The 20,771-nt window shown below is 40.7% G+C and overlaps 1 protein-coding gene across 6 annotated transcripts in view; it reads left to right on the plus strand.

The window, feature by feature from the left end:
• The window catches only part of CACNB4 (calcium voltage-gated channel auxiliary subunit beta 4), a 271,309-nt gene that overhangs the window by 212,939 nt on the left and 37,599 nt on the right, over nt 1-20,771 (plus strand). For 5 of the 6 annotated variants that reach the window (XM_033231487.1, XM_033231483.1, XM_033231484.1 and 2 more), the window contains 5 exons: nt 8,299-8,418; nt 10,769-10,891; nt 15,005-15,135; nt 18,908-18,984; nt 20,536-20,555. In XM_033231487.1, coding sequence (XP_033087378.1) covers nt 8,299-8,418; nt 10,769-10,891; nt 15,005-15,135; nt 18,908-18,984; nt 20,536-20,555 — 471 coding nt within the window. The remainder of the gene's footprint in view (nt 1-8,298; nt 8,419-10,768; nt 10,892-15,004; nt 15,136-18,907; nt 18,985-20,535; nt 20,556-20,771) is intronic. The other variant, XM_033231488.1, reaches the window with a different exon arrangement.

The raw sequence follows: 20,771 nt of genomic DNA on the forward strand, positions 1-20,771 counted from the left end.
TTGGTAGCCTACAGATATGCGAATGCAGAAATAGTGAACATGTATTTGAAAAGCAGTCTACCGTTCACTTCCCATGATCTCAGATTGGCATTTTTAACTTTGCATCTATTGTTGTAAATTAGTGAGATTCTGGTGTTTGATTAATATTAACAAAATACTGAGGAAGGTTGTTTTGTTTTACTGAAGGCAACTAAAATGTTTGATGTTAGACCATTTAGGCCATGGCTGGTACTACTGGGAGGAGGTGGCCTCCAGCAACCAAGCTTTACTATATGCAGGTCACAGAATAATATCATGGGACACTGAACAGCTGCTCTAGAGACCCACCCTGCCTAGTCAAAACTTCATGAGAGCTTCATGAGAGCTCGCCTTTCCATCTCTATCTGGGCCTTTTTGTCACCTCTCTCCTTGTGCTTGAGGAGTCAATTAAAATTCTTCTGCTGTTATCTCCATTCATGGGTCTCCTCAGACTAGCAATTAAAAGAAACCTGTCTGAAATCAGGGCAATTACAGCCAAAACTCGCCAGCACAACAGGGAGGGTAAGATTGGCCAACTTTTATAAATTTTATACTTCCTGTTAAATCAATTCTGTAAAACAATTGTAATGGAACCATTAATTTGTATTCCATTTATGAGATTATTCAGATAAAGCCTGTGCTTTGGTTTGAACTATACTGTATATATATAATTATAATTTAATTACAAGAAATAATCTGTAAATAAGTGGTGTGAACATAATCTGAGGCATTATCATTTTAGAGAAAAGTAGAACTCTCAGTAGTACCTTAGAATCACCTACCAAGAACTAAAATGCTAAAGAAAAATTTTGTGATTAGAGTAGAAACTCAAAGAAATTCACAAACCAAAACCTTGGTAGCCTACAGATACCATGTGAATACAGAAATAGTGAACATGTATTTGAAAAGCAGTCTACCGTTCACTTCCCATGATCTCAGATTGGCATTTTTAAATTTACATCTATCGTTGTAAATTAGTGAGATTCTGGTGTTTAATTAATATTAACAAAATACTGAGGAAGGTTGTTTTGTTTTACTGAAGGTGACTAAAATGTTTGATGTTTTAATGTAAGTTTTTGCACCAGATTTTATAGGACAAATTTTAAAAAATGAGTCTACCACACCCTTGGTCCCCCAGTAGTGATCTATGAGAGTGTGTGGAATGGGAGGATGTTCCTGTTGCCTGTCTGAGCCTCAGAGGCCTCATCTGTACAGCGTGGATAATCATAACTTCTTAGGGTTGATGAGATAATAATATCTATAAGTTAGTGAGGGATGAGCAAACATTCATTCTCTTCCGCTTCCTTTTAACAGCCTTCTATGAATGTGCTCCTTTGCTACCCTTGACGGCTCTTTGAAACCTAAAAAGGAACCTTAGTCAGATTAATAGCTGGGGCTGAACTTTAGGTCTTCCATCCAATAAGAGTGAGCTGCTGTTATTGTTAAGCAGAACTCGTCTTATTTTTTTCAACCAACATTTTTGAAAACCTATTTATGAGAATCCACACAAGGTACCTTAAAGAAAAGTTGTCATCTCGGAGATATAATTTCAAGAGTTTCTCACTCCACCAACGTACTGGGAATGTATACTTATCCAGTGCTCTGGATTTAGGCATTGAAGACTGTAATTAAAAAAAAAAAAAACAAAAAAAACCCTCATGTTATGAGGGTGAAGTTGCTAACAATTAGCATCACACCGAGTAAATAGAACCTTGGTCAATGAACCACCCGAGAAGAGCTTAAAATCATGGAACAAAGAAGAGAGAGATTCTGAAGGGAGTGACTGTGTCTTTCTTTGTATAAACTCGAGGTCCTGCCATGCCAGGCACTTGTAGGGCCTACATACTTGGAGACACAGCCTGGACCCTGCTAGGCTGGGTGCCCTAGCAAAGAGCTCTGGACATGTTTGATAAAGGGGTTGAAGGAAAAGAAAGCTATTTGCAAGAAAGGGAGGGGCCGGCCTGTCAAGATAAAGATAGCCTAATGGCAACCTTGTAGGTGAGTTATATTCACTCATCTACCCAGGGAAATCTGGGAAAGTCACCAAAAATGGGCTGTGTTCCTTCTGCAATGTGGAGAAATGCATTGTCAAGTCATTACAAACTTAGCAGAGAAAAACGGGCACAAACTCATTGGGAGTGATATATTTCTCTGAAAGTTCCATGATCACTTGGTCTACTTAATGCACCTTATTTATTTGTTTGTTTATTTATTTTGAGACAGAGTCTTGCTCTGTTGCCCAGGCTGGAGTGCAGTGGCATGATCTCGGCTCACTGCAACCTCCTTCTCCCACATTCAAACAATTCTCCTGTCTCAGCCTCCCAAAGAGCTGGGATTACAGGTGTGTACCACCACACCCAGCTAATTTTTATATTTTTGTAGAGACAGGGTTTTACAACGTTGGCCAGGCTGGTCTTGAACTCCTGACCTCAGGTGATCCACCTGGCTTGGCCTCCCAAAGTGCTGGGATTACAAGCATGAGCCACCACACCTGGCTCAGTGCAACTCTTAAAATGCCAAATTTACACCAAGATTAGTATTCGTTTATCTGATCCAGAAGGGAAACTGACATTTTGAATGTCTACTACCACACAGCCCAATATGGTAGCCACTAGCTACAGGTAGAATTTAAATTTAATTAAAAGGCAATAACACTTTAAAATTCTAAAAATTAAATAAAAAATTCAGCGTGTTAGTCTCTCTAGTCACATTTCAAGGGCTCAATAACCACATGTGGCTTGTGGCTGCCATAGTAGACAGCATCCATGTCCATCATTGCAGTAAAAGTTCCGTTGGACAGCACTGGTTTAGTAGCATCAGCATTACTCTTATGCACTATGTTGTACATGTGTTATCTTATTGATTCCCAAAAAAATCCCAAAGAAGGACTTCATTCTCATTTTGCAGATGAGGCAAGAATCCCCAGAAAAATGAGCAGTTCTCTCTTGTGTAGTGGCCACTCTAGTATCTGACTGATGGTCAGCGTTCAGTGAATGGAGAGCTAAGCTAGGTTGTGAGAGACTGGGATTGTTGGGCTAGGAAGCCCAGCACTTCCAACAGTGGCAAGATTCTGTTCCAGTGTGATTGCATTTTATTTTATTGATTGATTAATTTGAGAAAGAGTCTTGGCCGGGCGTGGTGGCTCAAGCCTGTAATCCCAGCACTTTGGGAGGCTGAGACGGGTGGATCACGAGGTCAGGAGATCGAGACCATCCTGGTCTACACGGTGAAACCCCGTCTCTACTAAAAAATACAAAAAACTAGCCGGACGAGATGGCGGGCGCCTGTAGTCCCAGCTACTCGGTAGGCTGAGGCAGGAGAATGGCGTAAACCCAGGAGGCGGAGCTTGCAGTGAGCCGAGATCCGGCCACTGCACTCCAGCCTGGGCGACAGAGCGAGACTCCGTCTCAAAAAAAAAAAAAAAAAAAGAGAAAGAGTCTTGTTTTGTCTTTCAGGCAGAGTGCTTTGGCATGATCATGGCTCACTGGAGCCTCGACCTCGCAGGCTCAAGTAATCCTCCCACCTCACTCTCCCAAGTAATGGGACTATAGGTGCACACTACCATGCCTGACTAATTTTGTTTTAAATTTATTTTTTGTAGGTATGGGGCCTTACTATGTTACCTAGGCTGGTCTCAAACTCCTGGGCTCAAGCAATTCTCCTGCCTCAGCCTCCCAAAGTGCTGGGATTTCAGGCATGAGCTACCATGCCCGGCCTGGTTGCATTTTAAAATCAAACCTTTGTAGACCCTTGCTTCTCCTTGCTGTAATTTAATGATTTGCCTAAATACTAAAATTACTCATAAAAAGAGAAAGTCTATTTCCGTTTTAAAAGGACAAGATAAGTAAGTAGATGCCTCGTTCTGAACTGGGTATGGAGAATAGCTGCAAATAGGCATAAGGTTTCTTTTGAGGGGTTACAAATGTTCTATTAGATTGTGATATAAATTGTCTTCTGTAAATTTATTAAAAATCATTGAATTATACACTAAAAATGTGTGAATTTTATGTATATGTAAGTTATACCTCAATCAAGCTGTTTTTAAACAAAGAACAAGATATAAATCCTAAAACTCTAGGGCAGCCAAAAATTTAATGTGAAAAAGCTGCCAAACCTTTAATGAGTGGGTCAAAGTTCAATTGCTGGTATTTTCCAAATGTCCCCCATAATGTTGAAAAAGAAATGATGTTTCATCTGAAACCAAGCACCAGGAAACTCTACAAGGTATGCATTATTATCTACATTTTCTAACAGGGGAAATTAGGACTCAGAAGGTTAAATAACTTGCTTAAGATTCACAGCCAACTAGAACTGGTGACAGCATCAAACCCAATACTGTCTGGCTCCAACAGCTGTGGCTGCTGTCCTGTTGATATCATGCACCCTCTCCCTGTGAATGAGAAGAAGCTCTTGCATTGTTTCACTTAAGATCATCTTCCTTCTCTCAGAAGACCACAGCTAGCTGATTTTCCAGTGTTACTATCTGCATTTTGCGTTTTGTACTTGAGAAGATTCCCTAAAGGGAAAAAGACTAGACCAAAATATGTTTCTTTTTCTTTTTTTTTTTTTTTTGAGACAGGGTCTGACTCTGTCACCCAGGCTGGAGTGCAGTGGCGTGATCTTGGCTCACTGCAATATGACTTTATCACTACATGTTACGACTTGCAGAGGTGTCTGCATAAGAGCTTTTGAAGGACTAGTCGCTGTCATGTTTCTTTCACGTGGGTTAACAGCCCAGTTTTAGATCACTTGATAAATTGGGTAGCTTGCTCCTACCTGTTTTATGAAACAGAATGCTAGAAAATTATAAGCTGATGGGGCTTCCATCAGGTCTTTCCAGCTTTGGCCAGGCCTAGTAACATTTGTGTCTTCAGTTGTGTTCTCTTGGCATCTAACATTCTTTCCTTTTTGCCATCTCTCTGTCTTTTCGATCATTAACTATTTAACCAGATATCTGGGTGATGCTTCTCCAACCTGTCCTGGTCTTACTAAGCCTCACATGGCCACCTGCCCTTCCTGGATACTTCCAGGGGTCAGGCCAGGCAGTTTCCTTCTGGCCTCTCTAGCTCACTTGCTCTTCCCTCTGTGCCTTTGTAAACAATACAGATCCTTTCCTTTATCTTTTCCTTCCTTTTTTTCTGGGGATATGTTCATACTCCCTTTCAACTAGTTGAAACAAAATAAACCAAACCAAACCAAAAATAAATAAAAACAAGAAACCAAGCCAGTACCAAGCCAGCAGAACATGTCTGTGGGCCAAATTTTGACTCTTGAATGTTGGACTTTTGCTTTTTCATATACAAAGCAATGTAGATGACATTGAAAAAAAAAAAAAAAACAAAGTAAATGTTGTGATGATATAACACTAATTATGAAAATGGGTATCACAGTGCTTTATTTTTCCCTCTACCAATATCCTTAGAAACAGAGAGTAAACAGAAACTTCTGCTTCTACATATTTGGCCATAGTAGAGTTTATTAGATTTGAGACTCTTACAATGTCGTTCACATTTCAACATAAAGTTCATTTGTAGGAGTCCCTGAGTCACTTCTTGTGTACTCAGAGATAATTAAATGCCAGGATTTGAAAAGTTGTTAAGGTAGTTTCAGGAAATCAGCTGTCTTCTAGTGGCAGTAGTGGAGTGTGTATTCAGCTGCTTGACTCACTACCCCAGCAGGCAGCTTGCTTTTTTTGTGAACTGTAGGCACTAACCATCCCCAGAACATGTTTTCAAAACTAGGCAAGTGCCTTCTTCCTGACTTATGTACCATAGTCTCACTTGATACTCCCAATGTCTTCACAGCAGCCAGTCCAGCTCCCTTAGAATGGTCCATCACATATCACATTTCCAGCAAAGCATTGCCTAGGACTAACTCCAAACTGTTTTCTTAGATATTTTAGAAGCACTGGGTCAGGCACAGTGGTTCATGACTATAATCCCAGCACTTTGGGAGGCCAAGGCAGGAGGATCGCCTGAGCCTAGGAGTTTGAGACCAGCCTGGACAACATGACGAGGCCCCATCGCTACAAAAAATAAATAAATGAATAAATAAATAAATAAATAAAAATTGAAATATTGTTTTTTTTTTCCCCTCTTCTTCTGGATTTTATGCAGGTGTACCTAAATTCAAACAAAAGATGTGTTCTGAGAGAACTCTCTGCTTTAAAGGACTTCAAGATAGCTCTCTTTTTAGGCAATGAATATGTCTATGAAACAGTCACCCTGCACTGATTCGTTTTGTAGGTCCAAAATTTTCCCCTAGTAGATTTGCACAGAGGAATTTGATTATAATTCAGTTAACAAATACATTTCCTCTATAAACGGCACTTTCAGAAGCACTACATAAAGTACATGGATTTGGATACATTGTGATTATCAGGTTTATAGTACATTTTCTATGCAGTAAATACAGTAAGAAAAATGGCTACATTTCAAGATGGGTTATTGTGTATATATAATCATTGAGAAATTAGTGCTTTTTGTTTTTATCAATGTGAAAATGTCAGCACTAGGAAGCGAGGATGAAAAAGTTGATTTATTGTGTGCCTATTATGTGCCAGGTCCTGGAGTAGGTATTTTAATGTCAAATGCAGCTCAGTGTGGGATGTGAATCTGCTGGCTCTAAGGCTGAACTACCTGAGTTTGAATCTCAGCCTTCCCACTGCTGTGAGGATTCAGTGAGAAAGAGTGTCCAAAGTATCTAGCCCATGCTGGTGTGATAGCAAGAACTCAGTAAGTAGGCAGTGTCCCTCTTTCATAGACAAGGAGACTGTCTCAGAGTGGTCCAGTAACTTCTATAATGTTTTCTGCAGTATGTTGCAGAGGCAAAATTTGGAACCAGGGCTTGACTGGGCACTCTGATGAAACCGCTAACCAGGAGTTCTTGTTCTAGGCTACTAGGAAAATCTATGCTACCCTCGCTAGAATGATGGCCTCTGCTGAGAGACAAAGTTGCCCTTAAAGCCAGCAAATTTACAAACATTTCTACATGTAGAAAAACGTTCAAAGGGCCAGATTCCGCAGTCAACTATTTCTTAAAGCTCTTTTCCCCCCAGTGGACAGCAAATTCTCAGCTATATGGATAGGTCTAAGTTTTTCAAAACCTGTGCATGATTTATGAAACATATCAAATACACCAGTCCTCCCAATACCTCTGCTGTGTAAATGTTACCATCTATGCAAATATCAACTTCTAATGCCAGCTTAAGGAAACTGTAAGGATGATGTTTCTGTAGCAGCCATAAGACAAACCTCCAGGGTTTTTTGTGGGGGGAGGCATGGAGGGGGTGGTTGACTTTTTTAACTTGGCCACATCAGTCAAACTGGATTTCAGTGCTTTTTTTTTTCTTTGAGGTGGAGTCTTGCTCTGTCACCCAGGCTGGAGTGCAATGGCGCCAGCTCGGCTCACTGCAGCCTCTGCCTCCTGGGTTCAAGTGATTCTCCTGCCTCAGCCTCCCAAGTATCTGGGATTACAGGCGCCCGCCACCACACCCGGCTAATTTTTGTATTTTTAGTAGAGACTGGGTTTCACTATGTTAGCCAGGCTGGTTTCGAGCTCCTGACCTTGTGATCCGCCCACTTTGGCCTCCCAAAGTGCTGGGATTACAGGTGTGAGCCACCGCGCCCAGCCTTCAGTGCTATTTAAATAGCTCTTCTAGTGTGGGCTTCAACTGAGAACATCCCTGTTTTCATCCTCAAGGTTGTTTTTCTGCTCAGTGTTCTTGTTGACCACGTCTGGGCTGCTGCAGGACAATGACTGAAGTTTTAGTAGTGAAAGAGTTCAATAGTGTTGACACTGAAACTGGAAAATCATTTTACTAATGTAGGATGATGCTTTACTATATTGAAATCTTAGACAAATAGATGACCCATAGCCCCAATACAGGTAGGATTTATCTTTTGTAATAAGCTGAGTCTCTTTTTCCTTTAGATGTATATGTAAAAGAGAAGATGGATGAAAACTAACGTTTCACAAGTGATATGGGCTTAATATAGCACAAAACAAGAAGAATTGGTGCTGAGTATCACATAATTTTTATTGCAGTTTACTTCCTAGCACTTAATCTAGTCAAAATATTTTTCTTCACAACATTGCTACTTTCCGAATAACTCAGACGCTTAACTATATTCTGTCATCTAAATTTATATCTGCAATAAGGCATGGAGTGTGTGCATCAAATTTTAGGCAAATGAAAAGAACTCGCCCCAGGATACTGTTATGGATGTGACAATTTAAGAAGCTACACATCATCTCAAACTATTCTGTTTTCTTTGCCAGGGTTCAGCGGATTCCTACACAAGCAGGCCGTCTGACTCCGATGTCTCTTTGGAAGAGGACCGGGAAGCAATTCGACAGGAGAGAGAACAGCAAGCAGCTATCCAGCTTGAGAGAGCAAAGGTGACTCTCTTTCCCTCTCTTTAGCTCACAAGTGGGTCGCTGCTCAGTGGCTACCAGCTGCTCTTCCCCTACCTCACACATTTCTGGAATAATCATTTCGTGATTATTCTAACAAGCCTCCAGATTGGGAAGCTCTCTGATCCCTTCACCTCTAGCTGAGGTTAGTAACATCTCCAAAGGGGCATTTCCTCAGAACCTTCACCTTTTTGTATTTGGTTTGGTGGTGAATTATTGGTTATCTTCCAACTTAGCAATATCAAGCCTCCTATGCCCAGTGTTGGCAGAGAGCCCACCAGGTACCAGCTCGCCCTGTCTGTTCCTGGCCCCTCCTCGTCCATTACCTCAGCCTTTATTACAGGCCACACATGTGCTGTTGCTCTGTGGATCACCCTGTTTGTTTCTCTACTCTTCTCTCTCACTTTCAGTGTCCCACCTCAAGTTCAGTGTGAAGTTCAGGACTTTGAACAACTCTGAGAAGTGCAGCAAAGATGAGCAATAAAGGCCATTGCCAAAATAGACCTTCAGATATTGCACAAGGAGAGGCCTCCATAGAAATCGCTGCATCCATAGGAAGCAGCAAGGAAACAACGGCACAGTTGAAAGTTAGAACCAGAACAGTCACTAGGGATCTCCCATTCTGTGTGCTTCCAACTTTGTTTTGTTTGTTTTCTGATTTTTTGAAGCACAGACCCCTTTTGTCCAATGACATTTTATGCACAATAGCAAAATACAAGACAAGGTCATGGCCAGTCTGTCCTCTTTGCCCTCCATGACAGACTCCTAAGGTATATTGATTTAGTCTTTCTGATTTTTAGAAGAAGAAAAAACAGAAGCCCAAATAAAGTGAATTCCTTCCCTTTTCTATTTTTATTGTAAAATCTTTAGAGGTGACAGGCTGTGTGTGGTGGCTCACACCTGTAATTCTAGCTACTTGGGAGGCTAAGGCGGGAGGATCATGTAGGCCCAGGAAATAAAGGCTTCAGTGAGCTGAGATCATACCACTGCACTCCAACCTGGGCAACAGAGCAAAACCCTACCAAAAAAAAAGAAAGAAAAGAAAAAAGAGGGACCAGGTGCAGTGGCTCATGCCTGTAATCCCAGCACTTTGGGAAGCCGAGGCAGTCAGATCACAAGGTCAGGAGTTATAGACCATCCTGACCAACATGGTGAAACCCCGCCTCTACTAAATATACAAAAAAATTAGCTGGGCATGGTGGCACGTGCCTGTAATCCCAGCTACTCAGGAGGCTGAGGCAAGAGAATCACTTGAACCCAGGAGGCGGAGGTTGCAGTGAGCTGAGAAGTGCAAAGATCACGCCATTGCACTTCAGCCTGGGTGACAGGACGAGACTGTGTCTCAAAAGAAAAAAGAAAGAAAGAAAAAAAAAGAGGTGGGAGGAGAACAATGCAGTCAAATTAGGTGTCTTCATTTGCCTCAACACCTGTGATGTCTGTGCTCTGTTGCTGGAAGGCGCTTTTCTTGCAGTACATGTGAAGGGACATCAGTGAGGTTCTAGCCTCAACTGCTGTTCCCCAGTCAGATTCCCAGCATGAATACATAAGCTGGTAACAAAGCAGCTCCGAATATCAGGAATCATGTGTCTCACTGTGGCTAATTTTTGTTATAAAATTTTCTTTCAGAATCTGTTTTGTGGCCATTGTGGTCACCCCAATGTGGGTGGCAGCACCGTTTGCTTAGGCTGGTGGTTTACTTGTCCCCACAGGGCTGTGCCAGCCTGAGAGCACTTTGCTGAGAGGCATTTGTGTAAAAAGAGTTTCAAAATCAGCTGTGTTAGCTAGAGAGAAGATGATCTGTGAAGAGCCCTGCCCATCAGCTTTGATGCTGACTAACCCTTCTTTTCCCTGGCAGGACCAGATAGTCTGTTATATAGAATTCCACAGGTTTTCACATCTGGACTATTTCAAAAATACTATTTTATCCTCTTCCCACTTTTTTTTTCTTTTTAAAAAGACCTAGCACACGTTTCCTGTATTCCAAGGTAAGAAGGCATTGGTTATCATTTAAAATAAGCACCGATTTTAAGATTAGAGAAGAGACTGTCCTTTCCTCCCGCCTTTGTCTATCCCTCTTAATACTTTAGAGCACATTTTAAAATTTGGAATATTGGAAAGTATTGCAGGAGAGGAAAAATGATTGGGCTGATAGGACTGAATCATTTTCAGAGTTGTCTCTGCAGGTTTCTTGATATTGCCTGAGAATGTAAAACTCATTTGAGATCCCTCTTTGGAAAGTTATTTCTCTTACTACCTGGTACGATCAGAGTTTCAATATTTAAAATGCTCCTCTCTCCTCCCTTCCTCATTCCTTATTCCATGGTTCTGTCCCTAGTCCAAACCTGTAGCATTTGCCGTGAAGACAAATGTGAGCTACTGCGGCGCCTTGGACGAGGATGTGCCTGTTCCAAGCACAGCTATCTCCTTTGATGCTAAAGACTTTCTACACATTAAAGAGGTAAATGTAGAACATACTGTATCCCTTCACCTGCCAAAAAGCTGAAGCCAGGAATCAGCTCTGAGCCAGACTAGCCAGAGAGGAGACCCGAGGAGCTGCCAGTGCGGTACCTCATTTAATTTGCTGAGCCTTCCAAATCTAGTCATTTTCATCAAGATTGAGAAGTCTGAGATCATTGCTTGCATTATCACACACTTACAAAGTTAAATCACAGTCAACCCTAAAATTATAGCATGGATTTCCGACAGACCTCTGTGGTCCTCTGGGCACCTTAAATCCCCTTCTGTGACTGCAGAGCCATAAATGTATGGATCCAGCTTAGGAAAATGTAAGTTTGGTGGCATGGCACCTACCCAGAAGGGACTATTTACAGGGGATGTTGTAATTATAGACATGTAGACTATAGTCCTGTGCACCTTGACCATGGAACCAACACTAGAGTGTATAATCATTCAAAGAAAGATTTACAGCTAAGAAAAGGGCAGAGGACTCTGGGAAACAGAAAGGCAAAAGGGTAAAGTGTTTGAGTAGCCAAGAAGGGTGGATTCAAGACCCCTAGTGGAAGGACAGACCTTTGATAGAAAGAAGAATGCTAATTCATTGTGACAGTCAGGGAAAAGATGAGTGCAGGCACAGATACTTCAGGGCCTTGGTAATAAGAAACTGAGGACCCATCAACTTCAACCATGGCCTCTACTTTCTTGATGGTACGTGGGGTGAGGATGTCTACATTTGTCTAGAAGACAAGAACTCTTGGTCTGAAACATGTGCCCTGGCATCTGAATGGTTAAGTTGATTATGTCTCACCATTCCCATCAAAAATGCCCAAACCATAGTCATTAATTGCTAACACCCACTGTGTCCAAGGAGAAGCAGCCCTTGAAAAGGTAAGAGACGTTGTTACATGTCACATGCACACTCAGTCACACCAACATTCCAACCTTGTATTTTATTGCTTTCCTGCATTTTATCAATGTCTCAATTTGTCCTGGCTGCTGTTTGAGCTATGTGCTTGTTGATCAGTGATTTTCTTTTCAGTCTGGCAGTTTGATGTGTGGTATTGAGCTGATAATCCTATGTGGACCAGAACCGCCTGTTTTTATGTCTTGAAATTATCAGATAAGAAAATATCTTTGAAAGAGAAAGTGCTAATCATTTTAGGGAAATCCAAATAGAGAAGGGTTGGAACAACACCGAGGTGACCTTTGTAGAGAGCTGGCACAAGCTTCCAGAACATCAACACAAATGAACACATTTCTATAATCAAGTTACAGCCTTTCCTCTCATCCATCACTTAGAAGGCCATCTATTATGCACCATGTTAAGTACTTTCTCAGTAACAAATAAAAGCTTAAATGCAGAGAAAAGCTACAACTATGCTTGTCATGTAAGTCAAATGATGACCAAATTAAGCTCTTGAATTTACATAGTGACTTTCTCCCTAGTAACTCAAAAAACTTTCATTCACCCTGAGTCAGATTCTCACTGTGCTTTAGCTGTTGCCTAGAACTAAGTTAAAACATTTTGGGAAGTTGCATTAACCATTTCAGCAAGCCCTTTAAAGTCACTTGGGTGCCATTTAACAAATGAGTGTTCCAGTGGGCTAACTTCATTTCAGGAAATAACTTAAGCCCTAGGAAACTATGACTCATGGTCTGCTTTGTCCTCAACACAGTAAAATTTAAATTCCAGACCTAGGCACCTAAGTTCTAAAAGGGTCCCTTTGCCCTTTATTAATTCCAAAATAAACAGACCTGTTATTTTAGACCTGTTATGCTAAAATAAAAGACAGGAAAATGGGAGAAACACCTAAGACCTAAATTGTTCAAGGTTTTATATCACGTCAATTCACATTTCTTTTCTTTTCTTTTCTAATTTTTTTTGGAGACAAGGTCTCACTCTGTTTTCCAGGCTGGAGTGCAATGATGCAATCATAGCTCACTGCAGTCTTGAACTCCTGGGCTCAAGTGATCCTCCCACCTCAGCGTCAGCCTCCCAAGTAGCTAGGACTACAGGTGCACTACTACACCCAGCTAATTGTGTAGTGTAGTATAGTGCACTACACTAGCTAATTGTGTAGTACACTAGGTAATTAGTAGTACACTACTACACTAGCTAATTGTGGAGTGCACTACACTAGCTAATTGCATAGCTAGCTAATAGTGTAGTACACTACATTGGCTAATTGCATAGCTAGCAAATAGTGTAGTACACTACACTAGCTAATTGTATAGTACACTAGGACTACAGGCACACTACTACACCCAGCTAATTGTGTGTGTGTGTGTGTGTGTGTGTGTAGATGGGGTCTTGCTATGTTGCCCTAGCTGACCGCAAACTCCTAGCCTCTACTGATCCTTCTACCTCAGCCTCCGAAAGTGCTGGGATTACAGGAATGTGCCACCATGCCCAGCCCTCAATTTACATTTATTTCAATGCAATCTTATACTATATGCCACTCATATAGTATGCATGCAGAAGCTGTGTGCCTAACAAAGGCCAAATTCTTACCAGACCATATTTCTCATGAGTGTGAAGCTGTTGCTTGGAATAACTTAAAGTTTACCCAGAACTTCATGCTGTGATAGTTCAATGAAACCTTCCATTCCTCCTTCATAATGTATCAGAATCATGTATATACACACACATATATATATTTCACTTTTCTACGAGCTCAGCAAAACAAACTACATATCATTGTTACATTTTGAAAAAAATATATATGTTTATAAATATATATGTTTTGGGTCAAAGTAGGAGAGAATTATCTTGCCCAACACTGATGAAAACAGTAAAGGAAGTTTTTAGAATCATCTGCACAGAGTTTAAACAATAGAGCTGATACCTAGTTTGTAGAAGTGACCTGGCAGAAACCTTTCCTTGAGGCAGGGAGCTTGAAGTAAATTGCTTTCTGCTCTATAATTCTGCACATGTATAGTTAGAAATGCAATTTTACTGATCCACCAAGTAAGCCCACATTGACAGACTCTCACCCCACACTGGTTGAAGCCTTTGCATAGACTTGGGTCTTGAGTTTACATGTCATGGAACTTAACTTAAATGGAAATTCTGGAGTTCCAGAATTACTTGCAAAATTTCACATACAAATGTATAATATGCTCAGACTTTGTAAGAGTAGGCATCTTTTTCTTCAAGTAGTAAGTTGGACATTAATTTGCAAATCTATATTTGAAAGATCATGACTCTTTCCCGGTGAGATTAGACTACAGATAGTATCGTGGAATTTTTACCTGAAAGCTTTTGACAAATTATGCACTATTAAATGTATTTCATCTCAGACATATCCGTCTTGCCTTCCAGAGTTCCAATTACATTGGTGCATATTTATCCTTGTGAAATATGTTCTTTAAGAATTGGTTAGAGCTTCTTGACAAAGATCAAAAGAATCCAAAGGTTAGGACCAGACATTAGTCCAGGGGTTCACAAACTGTAGCCCACAGGTCCAGTCTGACCCACTGCCTTTTTTGTAAAGAAAAGTTTTATTGAAACAGAGCCATGCTCACTTGTTGATGTTTGCCTGTGGCTGCTTTCACACAAGGACAGCAGATTCAACTAATTGTAACAGAGACCACATGGTCTGCAAAGCCTAAAATATTTACTACTTGGACCTTTACAGAAAAAGCTTGCAGAACCCTGCTTTAGTCTATGAATCTACCTCAGATATATAGAGAGATATATATACACACACACATATATACACACACACAATATAGTTTATATAAAATATAGTACAGGTATATATACACACATATATACATATACAATATAGTTTATATAAAACAGTATAGATATATAGACATATGCACATATACAATATAGTTTATATAAAATAAAGTATAGTATACTATGAGAGTATAGTTTATATAAATATGGTATATAGTATGGTGTATACAATATAGTATACACATACATATAAAATATAATTTATATAAAATATAGTATACACATATACATATAAAATATAGTTTATATAAAATATAGTATAATATCATATCATATAATAGCATTTTATTCTTCTTGTCCCCTAAGATTCATAAACAACGTGAAGATAAGTGAATTACTATTGATAGCAATTTTATTTCTGAATTCCAGAAATATAACAATGATTGGTGGATAGGAAGGCTGGTGAAAGAGGGCTGTGAAATTGGCTTCATTCCAAGTCCACTCAGATTGGAGAACATACGGATTCAGCAAGAACAAAAAAGAGGACGTTTTCACGGAGGGTACGTTCCCATCTTTTCTATGCACTTTTTTTTTGGTCAGAAAATTGGGTGATATTTTCAAGAGTGTATGCTGTCAAAGTAGAAGATACTTTGCTGTGTGCACGGTGTTTCTGAAATTGACACAGAGGAGTTTCAGATAGTTCTCTACCTTCTGTGCATGCTGAAGCCTAACACCACTGGAGACCATATGAATTCCATGGCAGAGACTGTTTTCTGTGGCCTCAGCAAGCCCTCCTTGGAACCCAAGCTTTCCTCTAGGAGAGTCACTTCGGGCATTCTTTCTCCACACAGTGAGTGGGAGCTGACCCGAACCAGCATTATGGCTCCTCTTGGTTCACTTACAGAGACTCTCCCTTAAGCGGGCACATAATGTGATGGTATGTGCAGGTCCCGGCACTGACAGTACCTTCTCCACCCCAGGCTTTTTGTGGCGTCTCTTGTCTCCTGGTATTTGGGTGAAGACAGCTTCAGGTGAAACAACCTCTGGTGAACTACTCAAGTAGCCAGATAGATCTCAGAGTGCAGGTATTTAAAGGCCCCAGGAACACAAGCACAGCTTGAGAGAAGAGAAACCAAATCATCCTGAGTCTGCATGTACCGTGTCACAGCCTGCACTGAAGCCTTGATTGCATATGTGTTACAGTTTTTTGAAAGCTCTAAAATAGAAGCAGCTCTTTCTCTTGACCCTCAACCTCTGTTTTCTGTTGAATGCTTTTCTATTTCAAAAACCTCCGGTGTTCTTTAGGTGCCCACTTTTGTCACAATAAGAACTGCTCCAACAGTAATAGGAGATCACAAAAGTATAGTTACCCCACTTTTAATTATCAATCTTTTTTAGCATATAACTTGCCAATTCTATTATTAATATTAATCCCTCTCGTCCCTTGTATTAGTCTGTTCTCACACTTCTTTTTTTTTTTTTTTTCTTTTTTTCTTAGACAGAGTCTTGCTCTGTCGCCTAGGCTGGAAAGCAGTGGTGCAATTTTGGCTCACTGCAACCTCTGCCTCCCAGGTTCAAGCAATTCTCCTGACTCAGCCTCCTGAGTAGCTGGGGTTACAGGTGCACACCACCGTGCCTGGCTAATTTTTGTATTTTTGGTAGAGGTGGGGGTTTCACCATGTTGGTCAGGCTGGTCTCGAACTCTTGACCTTGTGATTTGCCCGCCTTGACCTCCCAAAGTGTTGGGATTACAGGTGTGAGCCACCGCACCCAGCCCGTTCTCACACTTCTATAAAACTGGATAACTTATGAAGAAAAGAGCTTTAATTGTCACGGTTCTGTAGACTGTACAGGAAGCATGGCAGCATCTGCTTCTGGGGAGGTCTCAGGGAGCTTTTACTGGTAACAGAAGGCAAAGCAGGAACAGGTGTCTTACATGACTGGAGCAGGAGGAAGAGACAGGGAGGTGCCACACACTTTTAAACAATCAGATCTCACTGTAACTCACTCACTGTCACAGGAACAGCACCAGGAGATGGTGCCAAACCATTCATGAGGGACTGTCCCCATGGTCCAATCACCTCTCACCAGGCCCCACCTCCAACACTGGGGATTACATCTCGACATGAGATTTGCTGCGGACACAGATCCAAACCATATCGTCTCTTTTTTTCTAAACTTTTTGTCTTCCATGCTCCTTTGTAGACACATGGGGAGCATGTTTTCCTGTCTTGGGGTCTTTGCATTTGCTGTTTTTTCTTACTGGAACTTTGCTCTTCACATTTTCACCAAGCCACTCCATCTGCTTTATATCTTTGTTAGATGTCACTCTTTCAGTGACCCCTTTCCTGCCAACTGTATTTAAAATTGTACCCACTCCCCTTCCCTGTATTTCCCATCCCTTCCCTGACTTAGTTTTCTCTGTTGCACTTATTACTTTCAGAAATATTATACGTTTACCTATTTATCTTGTTTGGTACAAGCTGAGCATCCATAATCTGAAAAGCTGAAATCCAGAATGCTCCAAAATTCGAAACTTTTTGAGGACTGACATGATGCTCAAAGGAGATGCTCATCAGAGCATTTTAGATTTCAGACATTTGGATTAGGGATGTTCAGCTAGTAAGTATATACTGCGAATTTCCAAAATCTGAAAACAATGGAAATCCAAAACATTTCTGCTCCCAAGAATTTTGGATAAGGGATATTCAACCTGTACTGATATGTCCTACTAGTATATGACTCAATAAGGGAAAGGATTTTGTCTCCCCAATGCCACTGTTATATTTTTACTTTCTAAAACAGGGATGTACAATCAATATTTGTTGTATAAAATAACTGAATTATTATCTTTTCAAAGTTGTATTGTTATTATTATTTGTTAATTATTAGAGTTATGGGCCAAATAACGTTTTTGTCAAAGATGATCACACATATGGTGGTGGTCCCATAAGATTATAATACTGTATTTTTATTGCATCTTTCCTGGGTTTAGATACACAAATACTTACCACTGTGTTAGAGTCATCTACAGTGTTCAGTATAGTAACATGCTATACAGGTTTGTAGCCCAGGAGCAGTGGAGTATGCTGTACCATCTAGGTTTGTGTAAGACGCTCTACAGTGCTCACACAACAATGAAATTGCCTAATGACACATTCCTCAGAGGATATCCCCATTGTTAAGCCTCTCATGACTGTATATACTTTTTTTTTTTTTTCCTGAGACAGAGTCTTGCTGTGTCACCCAGGCTGTAGTGCAGTGGCACAATCTCGCCTCACTGCAACCTCCGCCTCCCAGGTTCAAGCAATTCTCATGCCTCAGCCTCTGGAATAGCTGGGATTACAGGTGCCTGGCACCATGCCTGGCTCAGTTTTGCATTTTTAGTAGAGATGGGGGTTTCACCATGTTGGCCAGGCTGATCTCAAACTTCCAACCTCAGGTGATCCGCCCACCTCAGGTGATCTGCCCACCTTGGTCTCCCAAAGTGGGCTGGGATTACAGGTGTGAGCCCCCACCCCTGGCTGACTATATATACTTTTAAACTAAAAACTTACCTCGTGGCAGTCACAAATACTAAAGCCAAGAGCTCACAGACATGATTTTATTTGATCTTTATACCAACCATGTGAGGTGTAGCATCTCCTTCTCTAGGTGGGGAACCTAAGGCTCAAAGACATTATGATGTGCCACAGTCCCACAACTAGTAAGTGGCAGAGCTAAGATGAGAGAGAGATTTTTCTGACTATAGGGACCATACTCTTAAGGACTAAAAGAGAGGGGCACTGGGGAAGTAGGAAGGTGGCAGCTCCCGATGGCATTTGTGGGCTTCAGGGAAGCTTCCAGAGTGTGCCTGAGGAGACCAGAGTTGAGGATCTTCCATTCAAATAAATAATATTTTCTGTGACCAATTCCCTATAATCAGTTCTTAACTCTGATGCCTACATAATCATCTTGTAAGAAGAAATGGTTTCTCCGGGTCTTACTGCTTGTTTTGAACTGTGTTTGACATCTGACTGGCACATTGGTGCCTGGTGTTAGGTTAATAAGCAGTTCATAAGAACATTCACGTCAGTGATGGTTTTGCCTGATTTCCGCATTAACTAGAAGAGATGCTTTTGCAAAGTATTTCAGGTCTTAACTAGTTCTCCACATTCTCTTAGAAATGAGGTCAAAGAAAACATTTGGACAGATTCTTGAAGTTCTTTATAGCAGAATTTGGTGTGTTTTGAATTATTTAATAGGATGAGGGCCAAAGAAAGCTTTGTACTCTCAAGTTCTATTTTCAAAGAATCTGGGGAGTGAGTCTTTAGTTCCTTTTCTATATCCTAGGAAATCAAGTGGAAATTCTTCTTCAAGTCTTGGAGAAATGGTATCTGGGACATTTCGAGCAACTCCCACATCAACAGGTGAGGGTTTTAGTTAAACTCTTATTCATAGACCGTATCCCTTTTTAAAATATTTGAACACACATGCAAGTATTTTTGCTAATTTGGAAACAATTTGAAGGCTTAATTTAAAGGTTTTTCTAATTAATATTTCATTTCTCGTTTGTTTTCTATGGTAATTTGATTTGATTTAAAATGGTACTAAAAAATTCACGTTGTTAGAATATAATTTTGAAAAATCTTATTTACCCCCCAGAGTTAATAACTGTCCATTGTGTAAACTGATATTCAAAAAATTCATTATTTTACTTAAGAAACGGACAGACTTTAAGACGGTGAGTGCCAATAAAAAAAGGAAACAAAGTGATGCAGACTCTCAAGAAAATGCCATGTTTTCAGTCTCCACGTGGAACTTCAGGATATATTGGTACAGCCTGAGCTGGGAGGGTTGAAGCAGGGAGTCAAGCAGGGCCCAAATGAGGGAGAGCCTCATTTCCATTTGGACAGCAGACAGCCAAGCCCTGGAATTCATGGTAATGAAGAGACAATGGTGGCCTAATTGGGAGTTGTGGTGCATTTAGAAACTATGGAGGTATCCATGTAGGAATTTTTCTTCTACCACATTCCCTGACTCCTATAGGCTAATTTCATTCTGGCCTAGAACTGTTGCATTAGGGCATCCAGTGCCCTAATTACCAATTCCAATTGTATTATCAATTTGGAAAGGCAAGTCCAAGGCCTTATTCTGGCCTACCAAAACTGGAGGCAACTGGATTGGTTCTGGAATGGTTCTAAGTGTTTGAGTCCTTGTTCATGTGAAGCCCTCTGATCTACAGGACACTGAACCAAACCAGGTTTCTGAGCTGTACGCAACTAGACTGGAACTGCTTGGATGTCCACAGAATTGCTTTAAATCAGTTATTGAGTATATTTTGCTTTGTTCCCATTTATTGGACATTCAGGACATTGCAGACTTTAGCTATTACAAACAGGAAAGAGCAGGAAAAACTGGTTATAAATTGATCTGAGGAATAACTGATTATACATTTATTTGAAATTAAAAAGCAACATAGTAGGAAAAAAGTGCCAATATTCTAGAAAATGGGCAAAAATGCCCAAGGGGGTGCAGAATTATGAGTTACAAATATAAAAATAGTGATTGAGGTGCTAGTCATTTTTGCCCAAGTGGTTATTCTGTTTCCTTTTATGAAATTGCATTTGTCCAACTTGTTCCCAGCAACACTGTGCTGTGTCCAGCATGGGAGCAACCCATGGTGAAAGGCTGGCCCGGAACTTCCAATGTTGTTCTCAACTCCTGTACCCAACTCCCACCCAGTGAGAAATCAGGATATAAGGTCGTTTGTACCAGGGAGGGAGCTGTCTGTTTTTCATACATCTTCAACATTGACATGTCCAGAATGAAATCGTAAAGCAGGTTCTCCAAAGTGGGTGGTAGGAAAGTGGCAAAGATAATTATGGGGCAAATGGGTACATTCTTCCATCTTTTAAACTCATGTACTGTCATTTGCAGAGATTACGTATTTTGATATGGCTCTCGTTATTGTCTTTTAGCAAAACAGAAGCAAAAAGTGGTAAGTTGTGTTTCCTTTTTAAATCTACTGTTAAGGTTCCTATACATACATGCCTGCAATGCTCCATTTCAGTGACCCAAGTGGCTGTAAAATAAGGGAAGAGCCTCCTCGTTGGGAGTTTGATAATCATTGGACGTTTGACCTGAGCATTATGAATGTTGTGGCTGTGAAGAGGCGTGCTCAACCTCACCTTGTCACACGTGTCGAATCCTCTTT

This window comes from Trachypithecus francoisi, unplaced genomic scaffold (genome assembly GCF_009764315.1).
Source record: "Trachypithecus francoisi isolate TF-2019V2 unplaced genomic scaffold, Tfra_2.0 Lachesis_group13, whole genome shotgun sequence".
Classification (NCBI taxonomy): domain Eukaryota; kingdom Metazoa; phylum Chordata; class Mammalia; order Primates; family Cercopithecidae; genus Trachypithecus; species Trachypithecus francoisi.